At 37.0% G+C, this 20266-nt stretch overlaps 1 protein-coding gene across 3 annotated transcripts in view; it reads left to right on the top strand.

Moving 5' to 3' along the window:
- Window positions 1-20266, top strand: part of KCNT2 (potassium sodium-activated channel subfamily T member 2) — a 336723-nt gene that overhangs the window by 208414 nt on the left and 108043 nt on the right. For all 3 annotated transcript variants that reach the window (XM_040985195.1, XM_040985194.1, XM_040985193.1), the window contains exon 14: window positions 3860-3968. In XM_040985195.1, coding sequence (XP_040841129.1) covers window positions 3860-3968 — 109 coding nt within the window. The remainder of the gene's footprint in view (window positions 1-3859; window positions 3969-20266) is intronic.

Raw genomic sequence — 20266 nt, 5'->3', positions numbered from 1 at the left:
TTCTCACTCTTTCTATGTGTCAGTGTATTCACAGCCTGTATCCCTCTAAGAACTTTCTGTTACTGTCTGGCATTTGGTGCTGTTTGTATCCTCCTGTTGATTGTAAGGACAGTTGCTTTGATATCACTGGAAATGAGTTTGGGTGGAAGACAGAAAAACACTTTAATAAGATTCTTGACACGGGTCTAGTTATGTTGGTCTGGCTGAGAATTGCTAATAGGAAGCAGAAGTGTCAATTACTGTTCGTTGGGCCACTGTTCACTTTTCCATTGCTGCAACTACCCATCTTGCTGAACTCCTGATATTATATCTGCAATTGAACAATGCCCTATTTAATAGAGTTCAATTCCCTTCTCTGTATGACAGCAACATAATCAATTCTTACTTTACATCATCTCTCTGCTGATATCTGACCAAAATCAGCAGGTGCTGTCAACACACATTAGCGTACTGATGCTTTTCAGTGGCCTTTCCTGAATCAGCTCTATTGACAGGTTGCTTCTCAGATCAAAGGCAAAGGTGCAGAGAAAATAGGAGTGTCCATCATGGATATATTCCTGAAATATGTATTTCCATAGTGTCAGATTTTATATGAGTTGGTCTTCTGCTGGTCACTAGAAAATTATTTGACAAAGATGGAAATTTATAACTTTGACATGTCTGAAAAACAGAAGTGCAAATATCTGATAAACCTGAAAATGTGTTTCATCTGCTGGCTCACTTTCACCGACCCTTGATACTCAGTGAAAATGCCTGATGACATTAATAGCCATGAAAATGATTCTTTTAGTCCCTTTGGTGTTTCTGAAATTGCTCTTCTTTGACTGTTGTTGCACAATATCCTATCCTAGAAACCACTTTCAGGCCGTGTGCTAAGTCACATCATTACCAGGAACTGTGAACACTCGTGATCCCCCATCCAATCCAGAACATCCAGTATGTTGGACCAGACTGTTTCCTACAAATTCCCGATCCTACCAAATTTTTACTGCTATTTATACTCACTCGCCATGCTCTCCCTCCTTAGTCTGCATACATTGTAGTCCCTGCCCTCAGTTTATTCATCATTAAGACTCTGTTAATTAGTGGGACTTGACAAAACCCAACGCGAGTTAATACTTGCTTCTCCCTTTTCTTAGCTTTAACTTCCACACATTTGAAGATGGCGAAAGAAAATAAACAAAAGACAACTTACAAGATCCTCCACAACAATCATTTTGCCTATCTCTTCCTGTTGAATATTTCAGTCTTACCCTGTATCTACCATTTAGAGATGGAAGAGAGTTCTGTAATGGAGAGTCCTGATTCTTATTTGATAAGGGATTTGATGACGTTAAGGCATTAATTGACTGAAGGCAATGATTTTATTCTGTTGGATCCAAAGCACCCTTCAGCCTTGAATAAGAATATGCTGTATCCGTTAAGTAGCTCTAAATAAAATGAAGCATAAATACCACTATGCAACTAATCTATAAGAGAATAATGGAGAAACAAGGAAGCCAGTAATAAATATTTTTCCACACGCAGATGCTCAGGTATTAATACTCAAGAAAACAAAATGAGAAACAGAAGATGCTTGCACTAATTGTCATATGCTGCTACAGATGTGACTGGTGCCAGCAATCAGTAGTAATCAAATATCTTAAATGTGTTCCAGTGAGTCATAAAATTCGATGCATGTGAAAAGCATACATTCCCTTAATTTTCATTCAGATAACTCAGCATACTGCCCTAAACATATGGACCATTTCTATGTAAATTTTTTCACAACTACTAGTACATATTAATTTAACTTAAGGAGATTGCAAGGTTTTATCTAACTATAAAAATAGGCATATGTAAATACAGAATGATTATCTGAAATATATTCATTTCTTCTAGTTCCTGCTGATTAATAGAGTAATAGATTCTTGAAAAGAATTACCAGTATGACATAATTCTCCCACAGTCACCCCCTGCAAACTCAGGTGCACATCTTCATTGAGGAAAAGAGAAGTCTGGGGGCTCGTATGTTCTCACTGATAAAAGAAGATATATAAAGATATCACACATTCATGTTATTATTTCATATTTTCCTACTGGAAGGGAAAGTTAGTAATTGCATGTGGCATTGCATGTGTGGGATAATCAGATTTTCTAAAATTTGTATTACACTTTGGATTTTTAAGTCTGTCCTATATTAATTGTGTAAAATATATGTATATATTATAGTCTCAGGTAATAAGTTCAAAATTATTGGTTTGAAAGTTGTGGGTCTTATATGAATTGCTATCATCTGATCCTAAAATACTCACATTCTGTGTTTAGCCATTTTGTTCTTTTGTTTTTGTTGATCGGGTATACACAGTCATAAATTGAATTGAGAAACTTTGAAACAGTGGTTAAATACCCTGTTATTTTACAAATATTCTATCCACTTTTTTCACATTGAAAATTTTATCTACAATGTGCTTACCTTTTCTGGGAATCCTTAAATATCATGGTGATGAATTCTAGAAGCTTCTTCAAAGATTATTGCAGTATGCTGCCAGAAAGGGAGGGGGAGAGACGTAGTCTCCATCACATAGTCTTAATCTCTTTGAGAGTGAATCCTGAGACCTAACCATAATATACAGATTCTCTTGTAAAATATGAGTGAGGCAATTTAAAAAAAAATTAAAAATAGAAAAGGCAAAAGAAAACAATGTTAGGAGATGTTTCATGTGCTTAAATAATATTATGAAAACAGAATCAAAGACAACATTTACACTTCAGATTACTTGTTAAACAATGTTCCAAGTCACCTTTTCTTAGGTTTGCGTTTAGTTTTTAGAGTTGGTTTGTCAGAAATTGAGCCATATATTTCTTAATGTAGTCAACACTGCTGTTTTTGACAATAAATGTTTCTGATTGTTTTAGAATGTTAAGCACGCTTTGACTTTCTGATACCAGCTATATGTAACTGCACTCTGGGAAGGGAACTATTGTCCTCTGACAGTAAAACAAAACAAAACTTTTAAAGAAGTGATTTCTGTGATAACTGACTGGCATCTGCCACTCCTGTCCTGGAGGAGAGTGGCAGCGTGAGGCCGCAGGGCACAGTTTGCTGGGCTCTGGTCTGTACCTGCCGAAGGTCCACTATTACATTTATATCTGTTAGTGTAGGTTACCACAGCTGAAACTCTACAGTCTTGAACTTGAGATTAATTTCAACTTATTGTAACATCATTTTTATTGGTTGATGTTATCATCACTTTTCATAATGTAAAATATTTCTATGCCAGATAAATATAACCTACCACAGCTTTTTAAAAAAAATCTGAGACTAATGAATATTTGTGGATTTGACCAATACTGTGGTTCATCTACACTGTTTTATGAAAGTCCTTCAGAAGACCTATGAGATGAATGAAGCTGAGATTGTTAAGTTCATTTTGGTACAGAAAGTCTTGAAATGCATGCATGATCTTTTCTTATTATTTTCCACAACAATTTTAGAATAGCCTCATTTTGCACACTATAGAAGGATCAGAATTAATAGAGGTTTTACAGAGCGTTCTCAGATTTAACTGCAACTCCCTTTTTTTGATGAGGCCTGGGAAAATTAAGTATTTTACTAAAAGTTGCTGATTTGTTAAAGAAAGTTAAGGTTGCGATTCTATCTCCACTCCAGTCACTTAACCCAGACTCCAGGACTCTCTCCCTGTCTCTTAGGAAACATCTTTCCTGGGGATAAAAATAATTTCACATGCAAAACATCTGTAAAACTAATATTTTTATGTTGAGATTTTCACAATTTTATTCCTTGTTTTCTCTTAATAATTTAAATATGAATATTCCAAGGTAAATTATTCTAATTTACCTATTTTATTTTAAACAGATCATGTTGTTTGTGAAGAAGAGTTTAAATACGCCATGTTAGCTTTAAACTGTATATGCCCAGCAACTTCTACACTCATTACACTACTGGTTCATACCTCTAGAGGGCAGTAAGTATATTTTTCTTTAAGATAATGTATTTGAAATTATATTAAAACAAGTACAGTTGTGCAATTTAGCAATGTAGTAAGCCAAGGTAAATAGCGAGAACTGTATTTGTGCAGGCTGTCTTCATCTGAAAGATACACGTGTGTAATGAACTCCAATGATTTGATGTATTTTTTTTACAACCTTAACATGATTTACTATATTGTGAATTCTAAGTGTCCATACCATTTTTGGTCTAATGTTGGGACACGGTTTATATTTTCTAGATTAATATTTCCGCAGGTAAAACTTTAAAAAACAATTCTGGCAGTTACTAGTGTAAGATTTCAAAACCATCCTCCACCCCCAATTTTGTGCGAGCTTTCCATCTTAGCACTTTCGGTATAAAATTGAATTCAAAATTACCATTTTACAATTATAGAATGATGGAAAAAGTTATTTCTGTGAAATCAATCAATGCTGAATGAATTGATTTTATTTGTATTTCAGTGTAGATGGGATAAATATAGAGCATCTGAGTGTGTTTTACTCTTGTTGATGTTGATAGAGCATAATGGAATATATGTTATATTTCTGATTCTGACAGAAATGTATGCAATACACACTGTCATGGTCTTCCTTGAGAGATAAAGAAACGGTGTTTCATGCCCGTTCATGTTCCTAACTTGGTATTTCAGACAAAATGACAATTTTACAAGTAGGTTCCATTGGTTCCTGTGGTTGTGGTTATTTACATTTTATAAGTTAATTGCTAAAGATTTAAGTGTAGCAACAAGTCAAATGAGCTCAGAAGAAGGAAATTCTCTCTTGGAATACAATACTAGATCAAGTTGCAAATTTAATACCTTGCATGCCCTGTGATCTTTTGCATAGATTTTACAATCTTATTTCTAATTGAATTTCTGTTCAGTTGGGATAGCAAGAATCTCTAGGGAACACTTTTTTTCAAAAGTCTAGAAGGAAGTATTCCTACTCTGTGTGCGGCAATCCTTAAATCTGCAGAGTGGGAAGCCTGTGATAGGGTCCTAAACGAGACTGCTGCCATTTCTGTTTTGTTGCAATTAGAGAAATGATACGCAGCGTTTTATACCAATTAATTGAAAAGTCAGAGAACACATAATGTGTGCATCGTTTTTCTGTACCATCTTTGTTATAGAATCACAGAACTGCAATACAGTACATTTAGTGCAGCTTCATTGTGGTTGAATAAGGTTCACTAGCATTATTTAACGCATCTTACTGATCACGGATCGATAGTAAACTGCATTGTGAAACACGGAATAAACATTACTTACTGATACATTAGCACACATTATTGCATGGGTAAAGCATGAACTTGATTGAAGTTAAAAAAAAAACTCCAGTGATTCTTACAAGATTTCCCCCAATATGTACCATTGACTGTTGCCTTATTGGAGAAAGAAAATGGTGTTGTTGACATTTTTATCACACAATCAAGGATTTCCTTTAATTAAGATTGATCCATGAAAAAATTTTCCAACATGTCTTAGTAAATTTTATAGTCCCACAACTTTGTTAGTCCCTTAGCAGCTTTCTTTGTAGCAGCCTTATTCAGATTGACATGGTATAAATTTACCTCTTTAAAATGTACACTTTAAGGCTTCTTGGTATATTCATATTTTTTTTCTACTGCTTCTACTATTTAATTCCAGAATCTCCTAAAGAAACATTCTGCTGTTAACCATTTTCCCTGCATTTCCTTCTAGTTTTTTTTTTTTTCAGCTTTTGGCAAAGGCTTATTTCTATAGATATGCTTCTTGGAAACTTTAATATACATGGAATAATATTGAATGCTTTGTATGTGTGTTTGTTTTGATGTCTTCTTTCACTTTATCTCATGTTTTCAGCTTCATCTATGTAGCAGTTCCTTTTTAATACAGAGTGTTATATGCATGGATCACATTTTACTTTTCAAATCATTACTTGGTGGGTAGTTGAATAGGTGTTAACATTGTGAATAACGTGTTTGGAGACATTCATGTGGACAGATATTTTAATTCTTCTTGGGTTTATCTCTAGGAGTGGAATCAATGGATCCTGCTGTTACCCTGTTGAGCTTTTTAAAGAACTGATTGAACATTTCCCAAACAGGATATAACATTCTGATTCTTACCAGCAGTTGATCAGAATTATAATCTCGTTAGATCTTTACACCTTTCTTTTACCCTTAACAATCCTATTGGGAGTGAATTAGTATTTCATTGTGGTTTTGATTTGCATTCACTGATGGGTCATTAAGCATTATTCTATTGGTCAAATATATATCTTCCTGAAGAAAAGCCTATTCAGATCCTTCGCCTGTTTTTATTTTTTGTCTTTGATCATTAATTTATAAGAGTCTTTCTTTTTTAAAAATTTATTTTTATCGGAAAGGCAGATTTACAGAAAGAAGGAAAGACAGAAAGATCTTACAACCTGCAATCTTTGGAGCTAAGCCAATCCAAAGCCAGGAGCCAGGAGCCAGGAGCCTCTTCCTGGTCTCCCACATGGATGCGTGGTCCCAGGACTTTTGGCCAACCTGTGTTGCTTTCCCAGGTCATCAGCAGGGAGCTGGATGGGAAGCGGAGCAGCAGGAGCATAAACAGACACCTATATGGGATGGATACTGGTGCTTTGACACTTAGGATTTAGCCATTGTGCAGGACCCTATAAGATTCATTACATATTTTATATGAAAGTGATTTCTTAAATGTAATCCATAACTGCAAATGATCATCTGCACAAAAGATCATTTGATATTTCTAGTATTTTTAGTAAGATTTTGCCAATATAACCAAGTTCTTTTGTGCATTAGCTGAATCAATTGCCTGATTAGCAAAAATGTTTGCAGTTTTTCCTTTGCACAACAAAATACAGAGCTGACATTTATTAATTTAAGAATAAGAGAATAAATCTGGATGCAGAGTGAAGTCAGACAACAGAAAAATGCTGGATAGTTTAGGAATTGCCTCATACATGCATTATTAAACCACTAATGGAAACAGAGCAAAGCAGTAGCATCCAAAATGCTTCATTTTAAAATGAAATGAGAATAATATTAACACTTAAAAATAAATGATTATTTTGATAAGAATCAATACTCAGAAGACATTATGTACAACTTGATGCAGTAAAGCTAGGGAAGACAGTATTTTAGAATAAAGTAGTAGCTTTGTCTTTGTAAATATTTTTCTTTGCTTTTTCCCCCCCAGTTTTGAAGATGAAGGACAAGAAAGAGAAACAGAGAACCTCTCCTCACTGGTTCACTCCTCCCGTTCCCACAGTAGTTATGCTCGGCCAGGCCAAAGCCAGGTCAGTTAGGTGACAGGAACCTAGCTACCTCCTGGAGTGTGGATACCTAGGAAGATGGATCAGAAGTGAAGGAGCTTGGTCAGGAACTGACACCCAAGTGGTATGTTAGTGTCCCAAACAGTGACTTAACCGTTCTACCAGTTGCCCATCATCAAACTAAGACTTTCAGGGCAGTGTAAATTACTTTTTAAGTGAAATGTACTCTGGATGTTATAATCTTTATATATATATATATATTTTTTAATTGAGTGTTGATTACAGATACTTAAAGAAAATCTAAAAATCAGTTTTGAGACAAAGGAAAGCAAAAGGTCATCTGTTTCAGTGGCAGAGCCTGGCAGAGGTCCCAATAATGGAAGAATTTCCAATTTTGCCACAGAATTGGAAAATTTTACTCACTTGGCTATCCTTGTCCTTTTCTTAGTTTTTGTCTCCTAGCATGCAGAAATGGGGGTACAAATGGAAGAACCCTAATGAGCATGAATTAACCACCAGTGAACTTTTATGTAGAAGCAATTGCACACACACACACTAGGAGAGAGAGAGAGAGAGAGAGAGAGAGAGAGAAATATTACAGATTCAGAATTTGCAGAAATTGATCATTGATTGCCTCTAAGTACATACAAGTGAAAAAGGAAGAAAACATTCTGATCCTTTGAGTCTGGATTGACATTAGAAAAGAATAAAATATGGAATTTGTCCTAAGATAGGTGTGTGTGGTTGGTTCTATTAGTATCCCAATGCAGATGTAACTACTTCTGAGAGGAGCCTTCTGCCCCCTGGGCTCCTGGCGGGCTCACGGTGCTCAGTCCCGTGTTGGTGAAGAAGTAGTGAGTTGGGAGAACCTACAGCCTAAAGACCTTTCCTTAGGGTTTTGTTCTTTTGGACATAGAGGTCAAGGAAAACAAACTTGGTGCAAATAAATAAAAAGACATTTTAAGAGAACTGGGTAGTTCTACATAGACAGTTTTAGATTGATGGAGACAGAGCACACCAATTAAGATGCCAGTGGCATCTGGGAACATCTGAGAAAACAGTCTGGACAATGAAGACTCTGTTGTTTTTGGGGAAAGGGAGAACAATTAGGGTAATGAGACAGTGAAGCCTGATTGGGGATTACCACCTCAGTAGTTTTGTTTATAAATCTAAGAAAGAAAAATACTGCAAGCTCTATTTCACAGAACTGTGGAAGACAGTTTGTGTGTATAAACAGTTCTGTACCTATGTTTCTTTACTTGTAAGTTTGACTTATATTGTAAGTAGCGTGAACGAGAAGCAGAATGAAAATGCAATGAGCTTGAGACATAGGTTCTAGAGATTTAACTATCTGTAACCTGTTAAAAGAAAATAGTTTATTCTGTCTAAAGCAATGCATCATGAAAGAAATGGGTGGTTTACAATAATTTTATTCAAATGCGATCTGAAAGATAGCATCAATTTTAATTGTATGGTTTCATATATAGCATAATGTCTGACCAAAACGTGGGGTGGTATCTATTTCAGAGTCTAGGATTCAGCATGTTATCTGACTCAATAATGCTATCAGATAACCCCTCCCCTCTTTCCTTCCTTCCTTCCTCTCTTTCTTCCCCTTCTTCCCTCCTCCTTTCCTTTTTTCTTTCCTTTCTTCCTTCGTTCCTGTTGTCAGTATTGATGTTTTAAATCTGTATGTGCACAAAACTTGTATATGCTAACATACACACATATATTTATTTAAACATTTACTTTTTGAAGTCTTTGGGTTAGATAGCACGGGAACGAAAAGGTAAACCCAAGGATCTTAACAGAAGATATATTGACTCATGTAGATAACTATGGCAGCTTCAGTGTCATTATCGGTAAGTCAAATAGATCAGTAAACTTGACACTATTTTCTTTTAAACATGTTTTATTTTTATCTTTATTGGAAAGGCAGATTTAGAGAGAAAGGAAAGACAGAGAGAAATAGATCTTCCATCTGCTTGTTCACTCCCTAGCTGTCTTCAGTGGCCAGAGCTGAGCTGATCAAAAGCCAGAGCCAGGAGCCAGAAGTCTCCTCTGGATCTCCCACATGATTGCAGGGTCCCAAGGCTTTTGGCCATTCTTCACTGCTTTCCCAGACCATAACCAAGGAGCTAGATCAGAAGTACAGCAGCCAGGACATGAACTGGCGCTCATGTGGGATTCTGGCACTTGTAGGTAGAGGATTAGCAAGTTGAACCATCACACCAACTCCAATTTGATGCTGTTAAAACAAGGACAAATTAAATATTTTTGTGTTGTAGTTCTTTTTATTATTGTTTAAAGTTAGTCATTTGTCCAAGTTTCAATATTATTTGTTTAAAAATATCCAAAGCCACACATAATAATTATAAAAAGTCAGATTTAGAATTTTCTGCCTCTAACGTAGTTGCTAAAATCAGATCTGGTTGGAATGAACTTCCCAAACCATAAACAAACTTTTGTGTTTAGTGATGCCCACGCTGTGACTAGATCTGGGAAAGTGCAGGTGAGAATGTGACACAGAGGAAAGAGCGTCGCTTTTGGCAGTGGGTACACATGGCTCACTCAAAGACTTAACCCAGCCAACACCAAATCACTTACAGTGATCTAATATGGAATGTGCAGATAATGATTTTTTATCTTGTTCACTCCTTCATTCTTTAACTGAGAAATTGTTTATTAAATGTGTTCAGGTGACAATCATCCCCGACAATATGGGAATAGCAAGGACACAATCGGAAAACTAACAACAACAACAACAACAACAACAACAACATGCCCCCCACCCAAAAAAAACCCATTCGCAACTTCTAATCAAGGAGACAAATAAGAAACAAAAATAAGTAAACCCAAAAATGTAATATTTCAGAAGGCAATCCGATTGCCTTAATGCTGAAAACAGCAGTCAATGCTGCTCTCCAGCATTTGGTCCAGTTTAAATGACTTACTCATATATGACTGCATCAGGGGATTGATATCTGTCCAGTGACCTGAGAAATTTAAGGATGTGACCAGGAAAGACTCTGAGCGATGTACCTTGTAATTAAGGAGGGTGAATAGGGCAGGAAGAGCAGAGTGAGTTAAGGGGAAGATAGGCCAAAGTGAAGTCTGAATGGAGGCCGACTCTAGGGTCCTTTAGCTCATTGTAAGCATGTGGTCATCGCTCCAGAAGGTCACTCCAAGGTCCTGAGTAGAGAATTGTTGAGGCTGGACTTATGAGAAATTAGTCTTGTTTCTTCTACAACTTCTTGGTTGAGAAAAACCAGGACTCAGATTAAAGAATTCTGGGAAACAGGGCAAGACTTTGATGTATTGGCCAAAATACCCACATCCCACATCTGAGGGCATTGGGTTTGGTGGCCCAGGTCAGCTCTTTATTTCAGATTCCTGCTGAAACATCCTCTAGGGAGTATTGCTGATTGCTGAAGTTACTGGCTTCTGGTAACTGGTATGAAAGACATAGGTCACATTTTCTGTTCCCAGCTTTGACCCTGGCCCAGTCTTACTGTCTGCAGATGTGTGGGGAATAAACCAGTGATTGAGTAAGAGATGTCTTGCTCCCAATGTTTTCTCACTTTATTTTTCTATGATTCTTACATAAATAAGACCAAAATAATCTAAGCCAGAGAATTTTGTGTCTTGGACAAGGATAGGAGGGGAGACTGGTAAAATGTGCTCAGATTCTGTGTATGGTTTTGAAGATATGGACAGTATTTGTTGACTAACAGGATGTGGGGTGCTACAGAGAAAGAAGAGTTTAAAATGGTTGTGTAGTTTTGGACTGAATCACCAGAATGATAGAATTGTGGCTTGCCACAACACAGAAGAACACAAACAGTAAGGAGTTTTATTTTGGATGTGCTATGTTTAAAATCTATATTTAACAAAGTGGAGTCCAATCTGTGGTCTGGAGGAAATAATGGCTTATTATGAATATGGCTGTTGTCAGCTAATACGTGAAACAGGGTGTGGTCATCTTATAGGATGACCATGGAGCTCTGCCTGGCCATAGCAGGCACTTTCCAGTTCTCTGCTTGGTTCTGTTCAGGCAGCCCAAAGCCCATCTTGCAAGTTGCTATCTGTTTCAGAGCTTGAGAAAAGCAGTAGAGAAGCTTGAAAGGTCGAGGAGGAGATGGCTTAAAGCCAACATGTTGGTTTGTGTTGGGTGTGCCATGTCTAGGCTTTACCCCCTGATTGATGTATATATACCAGGGCAGAGTCAGGCTGGAAGTAATGCATCATTATTAGCCTGGCTATGAGAAGCTATGTTCATGACACTTTAAAAATGTTGACCCTGATGCACAAATAGATATGTTAATACCCTCAAGTAATAGACATTGATGCCATGTGGATAACTTCACCATGACGCAACTTTTGTTCCACTGAAATTGTGTTTGAAAAAAGATGGCTCATGTGTCTGCAGTGTGAAGCCATTTTATTCTCAAGCAGAACATTTTCTTGTGCTTCAACCACAAGAAGACCAGTGGAGTTTTGCTTGTCTGAAAGATACATTTTTAGTAAGTATTTGAAATTCATGTGGAGAAAATGAAGTGTAAATAAATAACAGAAAATTATTTAAGAAGCCTTAAGTGACAATTACTTGAAAATACTCAGAAGACATCAAGAATAAAAAGATAGATCCTGAGAAAATAATACTAAAGTTATATAACTGCAAGCAAATAATGTTGCTAGTAGAGTCACATAATAATATGTTAGGATAAGAATACTCTGAAATAAATTATTTTTATTTATATAACCAAGAAAGGAAGACTTCATGTACTTGTCAGTTGCTACAAGATAACAAATATATATTTTAAATATTTTGAATGGATGAAGACATAAGAATTCTAATGTCACATTTCATAAATCAACATTAGAAATAAAAGGAAAGCGTGCTTTTTATATTTTAGTGTGATGAATTTTTAAAAGTTGTTAAAAATTTGTAAATTTGTTCTTGACTAGTGTTTATCTCACTAACTTACTGAGCAAGCGTGCTATTTTCATAAATGGGATTAAATAGCAGATCTGGTAGTGTTATAATGTTCTCTGTGAAAAGAAAATTTATGTATAAACACTATTAACTTTTGTCCGTGGTTTCAAAAATAATCCGCAGCTTCAAAAATAGAAGTCAAAATTCCTGATTCACGATATCTTCTTAGGTTTTTGGAATTTATTGTACTTTTATCTAAATGCAAAATATTTAGAAAGTTATACGGAAATTGGTTTTCTGCCTTCTCTCAAAGTAATAAGTGAGTTTTAGGCTTTTTCAAGAGGATGCTGAATAGTTTTTGAATTCTACCATCATGGTAGAAACACTGGGCCAATACAGAATGTAAAGAATTTGTGGGTGAGATATATAAACTGTGACCCTCCTATTTCGTGCAGTTACTATATTTGTGTCCTAAGACACAATTAACATTTTTGGGTAGATGTTAATACTTTTCCTGAAAAATAAAATTATGTACTCAAAGAAGATTGGGAAATTCTAGGTTAAACATTATGTTTTTAGTAATTTTATTTTAAACCTTTAATTTGAATTAATTATAGGCTTATCAAAGAGTGGTAAAAATAGTACGGAGTATTCCCGTACACCCTTTCCATACAAGCTTCTGCTAAAATTTAACCCTTTCATAATAAGAAATTATTAAAATTAAGCCATACCTCTAATATAGGAGTATTCACTATGTTATCAACCTTATTGGAATTTCAGTGATTTTTCTGTTTTAGACGTCTAGCATAAAGTCATCATTCTGCAATAAAAGGAACTAGAATTCCTTTGGTAATAGTTAATTACAGATCTGGTATTTAATATCCTGCTCAAATGGAATGGGAAAATGCATCAAGTAAGGAAGTTTTGGGAGATTATATAAGCTTGCCCAAATGACAAAAGAATCAAACTGGAGATGGTGCAATATAATCATTAACACAGATGATAGCAATGGATTTTGACCTATAAAATAAAATATACAGTGCATACTGATATAAATAAACAATGAAATAAATAAATGAGAGAAAAGTGACAGTTCTTTGCTATTGGAGAATTTCAATTAATTAATTAGGATGGAAGGAGAGATGAGAATAGTCATTAGGAAAATACCACAGTAATAACTATGACCCCTTAGTGGGTGCTAATGTTAGTGGGTGAAAGTTTGAAGATAATGTGGTTAGTTAAGACTTGTACTATCAGCATATTTGATAATGTTTGAGAGGAAAAGTTGCAGCTTTATAATGGGGAAATCGCACAAGCACTACCGTAACACAGACAGCATGGCACAAAAAACATGCCAGTCCTGAGCTGCCCTTCCTCTGATGCGCTAAGAAAGGAACACAGTGTCTTTGAAGTCTTTGTCAATAATTTTTTGGTTATTAAAAAAAAAAAAACTGAAAAGCACCTGTATTGAAAAACATCCTAAAAAAATAGCTGTTACTCTATAGAATATCAGCTTAACAAAAGACAGGGATAGATTCAGTAATTCAGAGTTTAGTTTTAAACATGGTACTTGGCTTAATTCTGAAGTGTTTTACTTATGATTTGAGAGCCAGGGGGAGAGAGAAAGAGAGAGAGAGAAACATTGACAGACAGAGCTTCAGTCTGCCCAGGTACTCAACTGGGGCAGGTGACAGGAACGTAATCCAAGTCTACCCATGGGCAGCAGGAACCCAGTTACTTGAGCCGTTGCTGCAGCCTATGGCAGTCCATGTTGGCAGGTGCATGGGATACGGCACCCGGACGAGAACTTAGAACTCCAGTGCAGCATGTGGATTTTGTCTGCCAGGTTAAATGTCTAGTGCTTAAAACGTTTTAGATAGTAATCTGACTGAAGGACTGCTCTGAGAAAATCTTTAAAAAATATGTATATAGATGGAGAAAACAGAACAAGGAAAATCATACTTTGTTAGTCTGCACTGCCTTGAAGCCCATAATCAGTGTTTCTTTGATCATTGGTCCATAATCTCAGTTAAAAACTAGACATGAGATTGGGTTTAGAGCTAATACAATGCTTGGGGTACCTACATCCCATATCGGATGTGCACTGTGGGAGGCAGCAGAAGATGGTTCAAGTGGTTGAATCCTTTTCATCTGTGTTGCAGATTGTAAGTTCTCAGCTCCTGGCTTTGGCCTGGCCCAGTTTTAGCTGTTGTGTACATATGTAAACAAGTAAATGAAACAGCTTGCTCTCTATCTCCCTTTTTCCTTCCCCCCTCCCTGCCTGTGTCTTTCCATCTCTTTTTCTGTCTTTCAGAAAAATTAATAACAACTAAAATTGGGGGAAAATACTAAACACTAGACTGCGAGACTTCCTTGTACTGAAACGTCTGCAGAGTCCTCAATTTCAAACACTGTATTGAGAAGGAAGGAAAGTGCAGTAACATTGCTTGCTGCTGCTAGATAAAGAATGAGGTAAAGTGGCAATGGAGAAAGGCAAGGAAGGAAATAGAGGGAGCAAGGGGCTTGGGAGATTTCTCCTTTTAATCCTGAGCTTCTCACAGAGGGCTCAGGGACTCAGCTGTCATGTGGGAGGCGGAGAAAGTTTCTCAAAAGTAATAGGGATTATAATTACCACGCTGACTGCAAGAATGGAAAAGAAGCTAGCAGGGAGAGTATGCGCACATGAGCTATCTTTAGCGCTGTTGGAAGTTTCACACTCTGAAACTGTGACAGAGGACTATATCTTGTAATCTGGCAAATATAGTTCAGTCACCCTCCTCCTGTTGCTACCTAAAACAGAGAAGACAAATGAGGATAGAGGCCCTTTTGACTTTCCTCTCAGTGGACACACAGAAACACACAAGCTTCAACTTTTTATATGTTTAATCACTATTAATTCATGAAGTGTTACCTGGGCCACAAATCCTGGGCTTTATTGAATGTAGTTTTCCTTAAATCTGAGTCCCTATCTGTGTATATAGATTAATATGTGCTTTTCCCTGATTTCCATTATATTGGAAAGTATGACTTCTTTTCTCGAACCCTGTCTTTTCTTTCCACCCTGCTGCTCCCGTCCCATGTCCCTCTAGCGACCTAAATAGCAGCAAGTTGGACAAATCCCTGACATGTGACTGGCTACACAGGTGTACATGCTTGCTCATAAATTCCCGGGTGGGTGGCCCTGTGCTGAGCAGCTGGGGCTGGTGCTGGGTCACCTTTCTGATGATCCTTTAGCCCAGAGCCTAACGTCAGTTTTGAGGACACACATCTACCCCACTTAGGACCTACTTTAGGCACTTTTTTGAGTGTGCAGTACCCCCATGTTCCATCAGGCACCTCTGACAGGAAGTCCCATTCTATCAATAACCCAAAGGCAACTTTTTGGGTCTATCTAGTAGGCTGAAGGTGGACCCAAAGAAATTGGTGGATACCTTCTATGTCAAACACTGTCTCGTGTGGTGTGTGTGTGTGTGTGTGTGTGTGTGTGTGTGTGTGTGTGTGTGTGTTGGTGGAGAGGGTATTGTGGTGACGCATACCTGGCTGTTTCGGCCAATTCTTTTCTCTTGCCTTATACATCACCAGAGGCTGCTGTTTTGCTGACTACCATCTGTGAAGGAAGGTGCAACTTCCTGCTGCTCATCCTTCTGAACTCCATGGAAAGGCCTCCTCCTGTATCTGCCCCACATCCTTCCCTTCCTTCCCCTCCTGGATGTGAACAAACTACTTGTTTGCTCTTCCACAACCCTCCCACCTTATACAGTTGCTCCAAACCCCATGGCTTTTCTGGGCTGTAGTATTTATTTGCTGGAACTGCCATAAAAAGATACCAGAGAATGGGTGGCTTACACAACAGAAATTTATTTTTTCTCATAGTTGTGGAGGCTGAAAGTCCCAAATCAATGTTTGGTTTCTCCTGGGACCTCTCCCAGGCTTGCAGATGGCCGCGTTCTCACTGTGTCCCCACATGGTCTTCCCTTAGTGCGCCCACACCCCTGATGCCTTTTGTGTGGCTGTTTCCTCTTCTCAGGAGGACAGCGGCCAGATGGCATTAGGACTCCCACTAACCATCTCATTTCAATGGAATTGCTTCTGTACAGGCTGTATCTCCAAACAAATTACAAGCTGAGGTTCTAGGGTAAGAACGTCAACATGACTTTTGGGGGAACCAAAGTTCAGCTCAGAACACATGTGGAGACTTGGTGGTCCTTCCTGCCTTTCTCTAGTGTTAAAAAAGTTTATCTCCTACACGGCTGCAGTAAGAATGTAGGTAATCATAAGAAAGGAAGAGGACATGCTTCCTAAACTTAACTCTTGTTTTTCTTTTACATAAGTGAGTGTGTACTAAAATTTTCACAAACACATTTTTGAGGTATATTCAAAATTCTGGCTAGCTGAGAAAGTTTTTTCCTGGGAATGCATGGTAACAAATCTGGACCTGGGTTCTATTAAACATAGTTTGGGAAGTCTGAATGATGCTCTGGTCAGAATTCATCATCAAATGAGTGCAAACTAAGGTCTTTGTTTTGTTTCTTTAAGTAAGGCTTTCAATGCCCTAGCACTAATGTAACATATATCCCATGATTCTCTTATATATAGCATGTTCTCCAAATAACATGATCCTAAATATACTCTGTGGTTTCCGCCTTCTGCATCTTTTTTTATTGCTTTTCCCTCTGCTTTGAATTCATTTTTTCTCCTGCCTTCCTAGAAAATTTTGTTAAACCCAAAGTTCTATCTCCTCTTAACTATTTTTAAACTTCCCAGTTTAGTGTGATTTATCCCTTCTATGAACTCATAGAGAATTGTGTTATACAGTCTGTCACAGCAAGTATTATGATTCTTTAATATGTTTATGTTTTCCTACTAATTGGGCTGTAGCTTTACTCAATATAGAAACCATGTTTTGCTCATCCATATACTTTCTTCTAAAAGATTTATTTATTTTTATTTGAAAGACAGAACCCACATGGAGAAGGAGAAACAGAAGGAAAAAAATCTTCCATCCGTTGACTCACTCCCCAAGTAGCTGCAACGACTAGAGCTAAGCTAATCCAAACCCAGGAGCCAGGAGTGTCTTCCACACAGATATAGGGTCTCAAATAGTTAAGCCATCTTCTACTGCTTTCCCGGGCCATAAGCAGGGAACTGAATAGGAAGTAAAGCAACCGGGACACAAGTTGGTGCTCTTATGGGATCCTGGATCCTGAAAGCAGAGGATTAGCCCCTTGAACATGGCATTACCCCCAATCCATATACATTAAAAAAAATTTTTTTCCCTACTTAGCTGCTCAATAAGCACTAGTTAATTGAATGAGATGGAGGATGCATCCCCAATGATTCCTCGAGTCTGTTGGTCAGAGCTCTTGATGAACCATTTGGATTTACCTGCTTCCAAAGATTTCAGTGACTTGCTGGAAAAGAGACATAGGGAAGAAGGTCTTTTGATGAAGCACTCAAGCTACAATATACAGAGAGGGCGATTTAACAGTACACAATGGGAGTCAGAACAGCTCTGCAAGACTCCCAAATCAAAGGAGAAAAAAGTACTTAAGCTTTGGGGTTACCTTCTTTAATTCACTTCAGCACCACCTCCTCTCCTTTAAGCCTAGTCAGACATTTCTCCTTGGGTAAATAGTATTGTTCCTTAATGTGTTGTTGACAGTATCTAGTCTGTGTTGGCAAATGGTTTGGAGGTAGGGTCCAGCATTCTACAGTTAATATTTAGGAATCTCTGGGCTGAATAGTATGGTCCCTTTTTGCTCACCATATTGTTAAAGCATCTACTTAAGGAATTATAGTCACAAAGGGATCCATTTAAATCTTTACATCCCATGCCAGAACTCTGTCATATGGCTCTTGTTAGTCACAGAATATTACCTTTCATGTTAAAACGGGGGACTACATCCATCAGCTACTTCTAGTGTTTGTATTTAAATTGTCTCTAGTTTATAGAAAAGATAGGATCTTCCTTATAGGCACTGGTAAACAGATTTGTTTAATAACACTAATAACATTTGAGACTCAAGTATATATTCTTGAAAATTTTCAGCACATGAGAATAAAAATACATTAAAAGGAGATTCAAATATATGAAATGTAGAATGGTATGAGTAATAGTTCAGATGATACTGAAGGAGTAAAAAGGGGGGTGGTTGTTCAAATGGATAAAATGCTATTGATGGTTTTGTTGGTAGTTTTTATTTTTCAGAATATTAAACTAAATTGTATGCTGAATAATTCTGCAGAAACATATTTCCTCTACATGAGAGGGAAAGGCAATAACAAATACATATATGATTTGAAGTAGCTTTAAAAATTGTGATTATTCTCAAAAAGATGAATTAAGATCAGGAGTTGTAGTGGGGAAATATTACATAGAGAAAAGCTGCTAACGTCAGAACTATTAAAATAAAAAATAAGTTAATAAAAGCTTTGGATGGTAATCTCAGGGAAACCTTGAGGATTTCATATAGCAAAATAGAAAGATACGCAATGTAAGTATAAAGATTAAAAGCACAGGAGACCAATAGAGACACTATCAGATTTAGTGGAAGTTCCAGAATCGATTGAGCGAGTGGAGTAAAAGAAAATTACAAGAGAGCTCAAGTCTTGAAGTGACAGAATTTTCTGCTAGGAATCATAACAAATGAAAGAATGGTAGGAAAAAATTTGTTAAACAACCTTTTCTGGTAAATCCCTTTCCAAGGTGTCTCACACTTCCCTCTCTTTTGAAAAAAATATGTTTTTATCTGAGAGGTAGAGTTAGAGAGAGAGAGAGAAAGGGAAGGAATGAAAGAGAAAATCTTTCATGCACCGACTTTTTCCCCTAATGAATGCCATGGCTGGAGCTGGACCAGTCCAAAGCCAGCCTAGGGGCTTCCTCTATGTAAATGTCTCTTTAGCTAGAGGTAATGAATCCTGAAACGTAAAATAGAGAAGGAATCTGAATTAGAAAAAGTTGAGCCTTGAGTCTCAACAGAGATTTGAATAAATGAAAAGCACATTGAGAATGGAATGTGGTGAAGGTCATATCTGTTTTCTCTGTAAACTGCAAGTAAAAGATGATGGTACATTGCAAAAAAAAATATTCTGTGATAGAACAAACTAAAATGTGCTATATCATTGATAAATTAGTGTTCAGTAGAAGAAATTATTGGAGCATTATGGAGAAGGCAGTGCAGTTGTAATATTTCACTTGACTCTGCAGTATATTGAATAGAATGCTATTGCAATCTTCCCAATAATGCAATCGCTGTTTGTAGGTTCTTCATTCCTAATCTAGGTATAGGTTTATTTATAACTCAAAAGCAACAAAACATATAAAATAACCAGGCACTTATTAATATGTGGTGTAAACATTTTCTTTTTCTTTTTGAATTGTTTTTCTTTACTTTTTTAAATTAATTTCTTTTTTGATCTACTGAAAGTTAATTGGCAACAACCAACTGATCACAAGTCTGAATACTTGTTGCTGTCTTTCCTCTGACCTGATTCACGTATTTACTTTACTAAACTTGCTTCTTAGGCATGGTTATTGCAGAACGAAGCGAAAGAGGAGTTAGAATATTGCAGCGATGTGAGCAGCCTTAGAGAAGCTCGATTATCTTCACAAGTGTCTCACAGAAGGAGGAATAGGTCACACTCACAATGATGCAGCAATAAAAGTTGACAGCGTTTTAGTAAAAATGAAAAATCTTTGTATTACACTCATGATGGAGAGTATGTCTTTTCAACTTTCATTTTTTGGTAAAAAAAATTACGCTATGATAAAATGCTAATAATGACATTTGATTTCAAGAGTCTGTGAGTTTCTCTCTCTTTTTTTAAAGATTTCTTTTCATTAGTAAGGCAGATGTACAGAAAGAAGGAGATACAGACAGAAAGATTTCCATCTGTGATTCACTCCCCAAATGGCCCCAGTGGCTGGAGGTGAGATGATCCAAAGCCAGGAGCCAGGAACTTCCTCTGAGTCTCCAACACAGTGTAGGTGCGGAGTTCCATGGCTGTTGGGCCATCTTCTGCTTTCCCAGGCAACATGCAGGGATCTGGATTGGAAGCGGAATAGCCAGGACACAA

Source organism: Ochotona curzoniae, unplaced genomic scaffold (genome assembly GCF_017591425.1).
Source record: "Ochotona curzoniae isolate NIBS_2020 unplaced genomic scaffold, NIBS_Ocur_1.0 contig_430, whole genome shotgun sequence".
Taxonomy (NCBI): Eukaryota; Metazoa; Chordata; class Mammalia; order Lagomorpha; family Ochotonidae; genus Ochotona; species Ochotona curzoniae.
The sequence above is the reverse complement of the archived record's forward strand: the minus strand, read 5'-3'. Positions and strand labels throughout refer to the sequence as shown.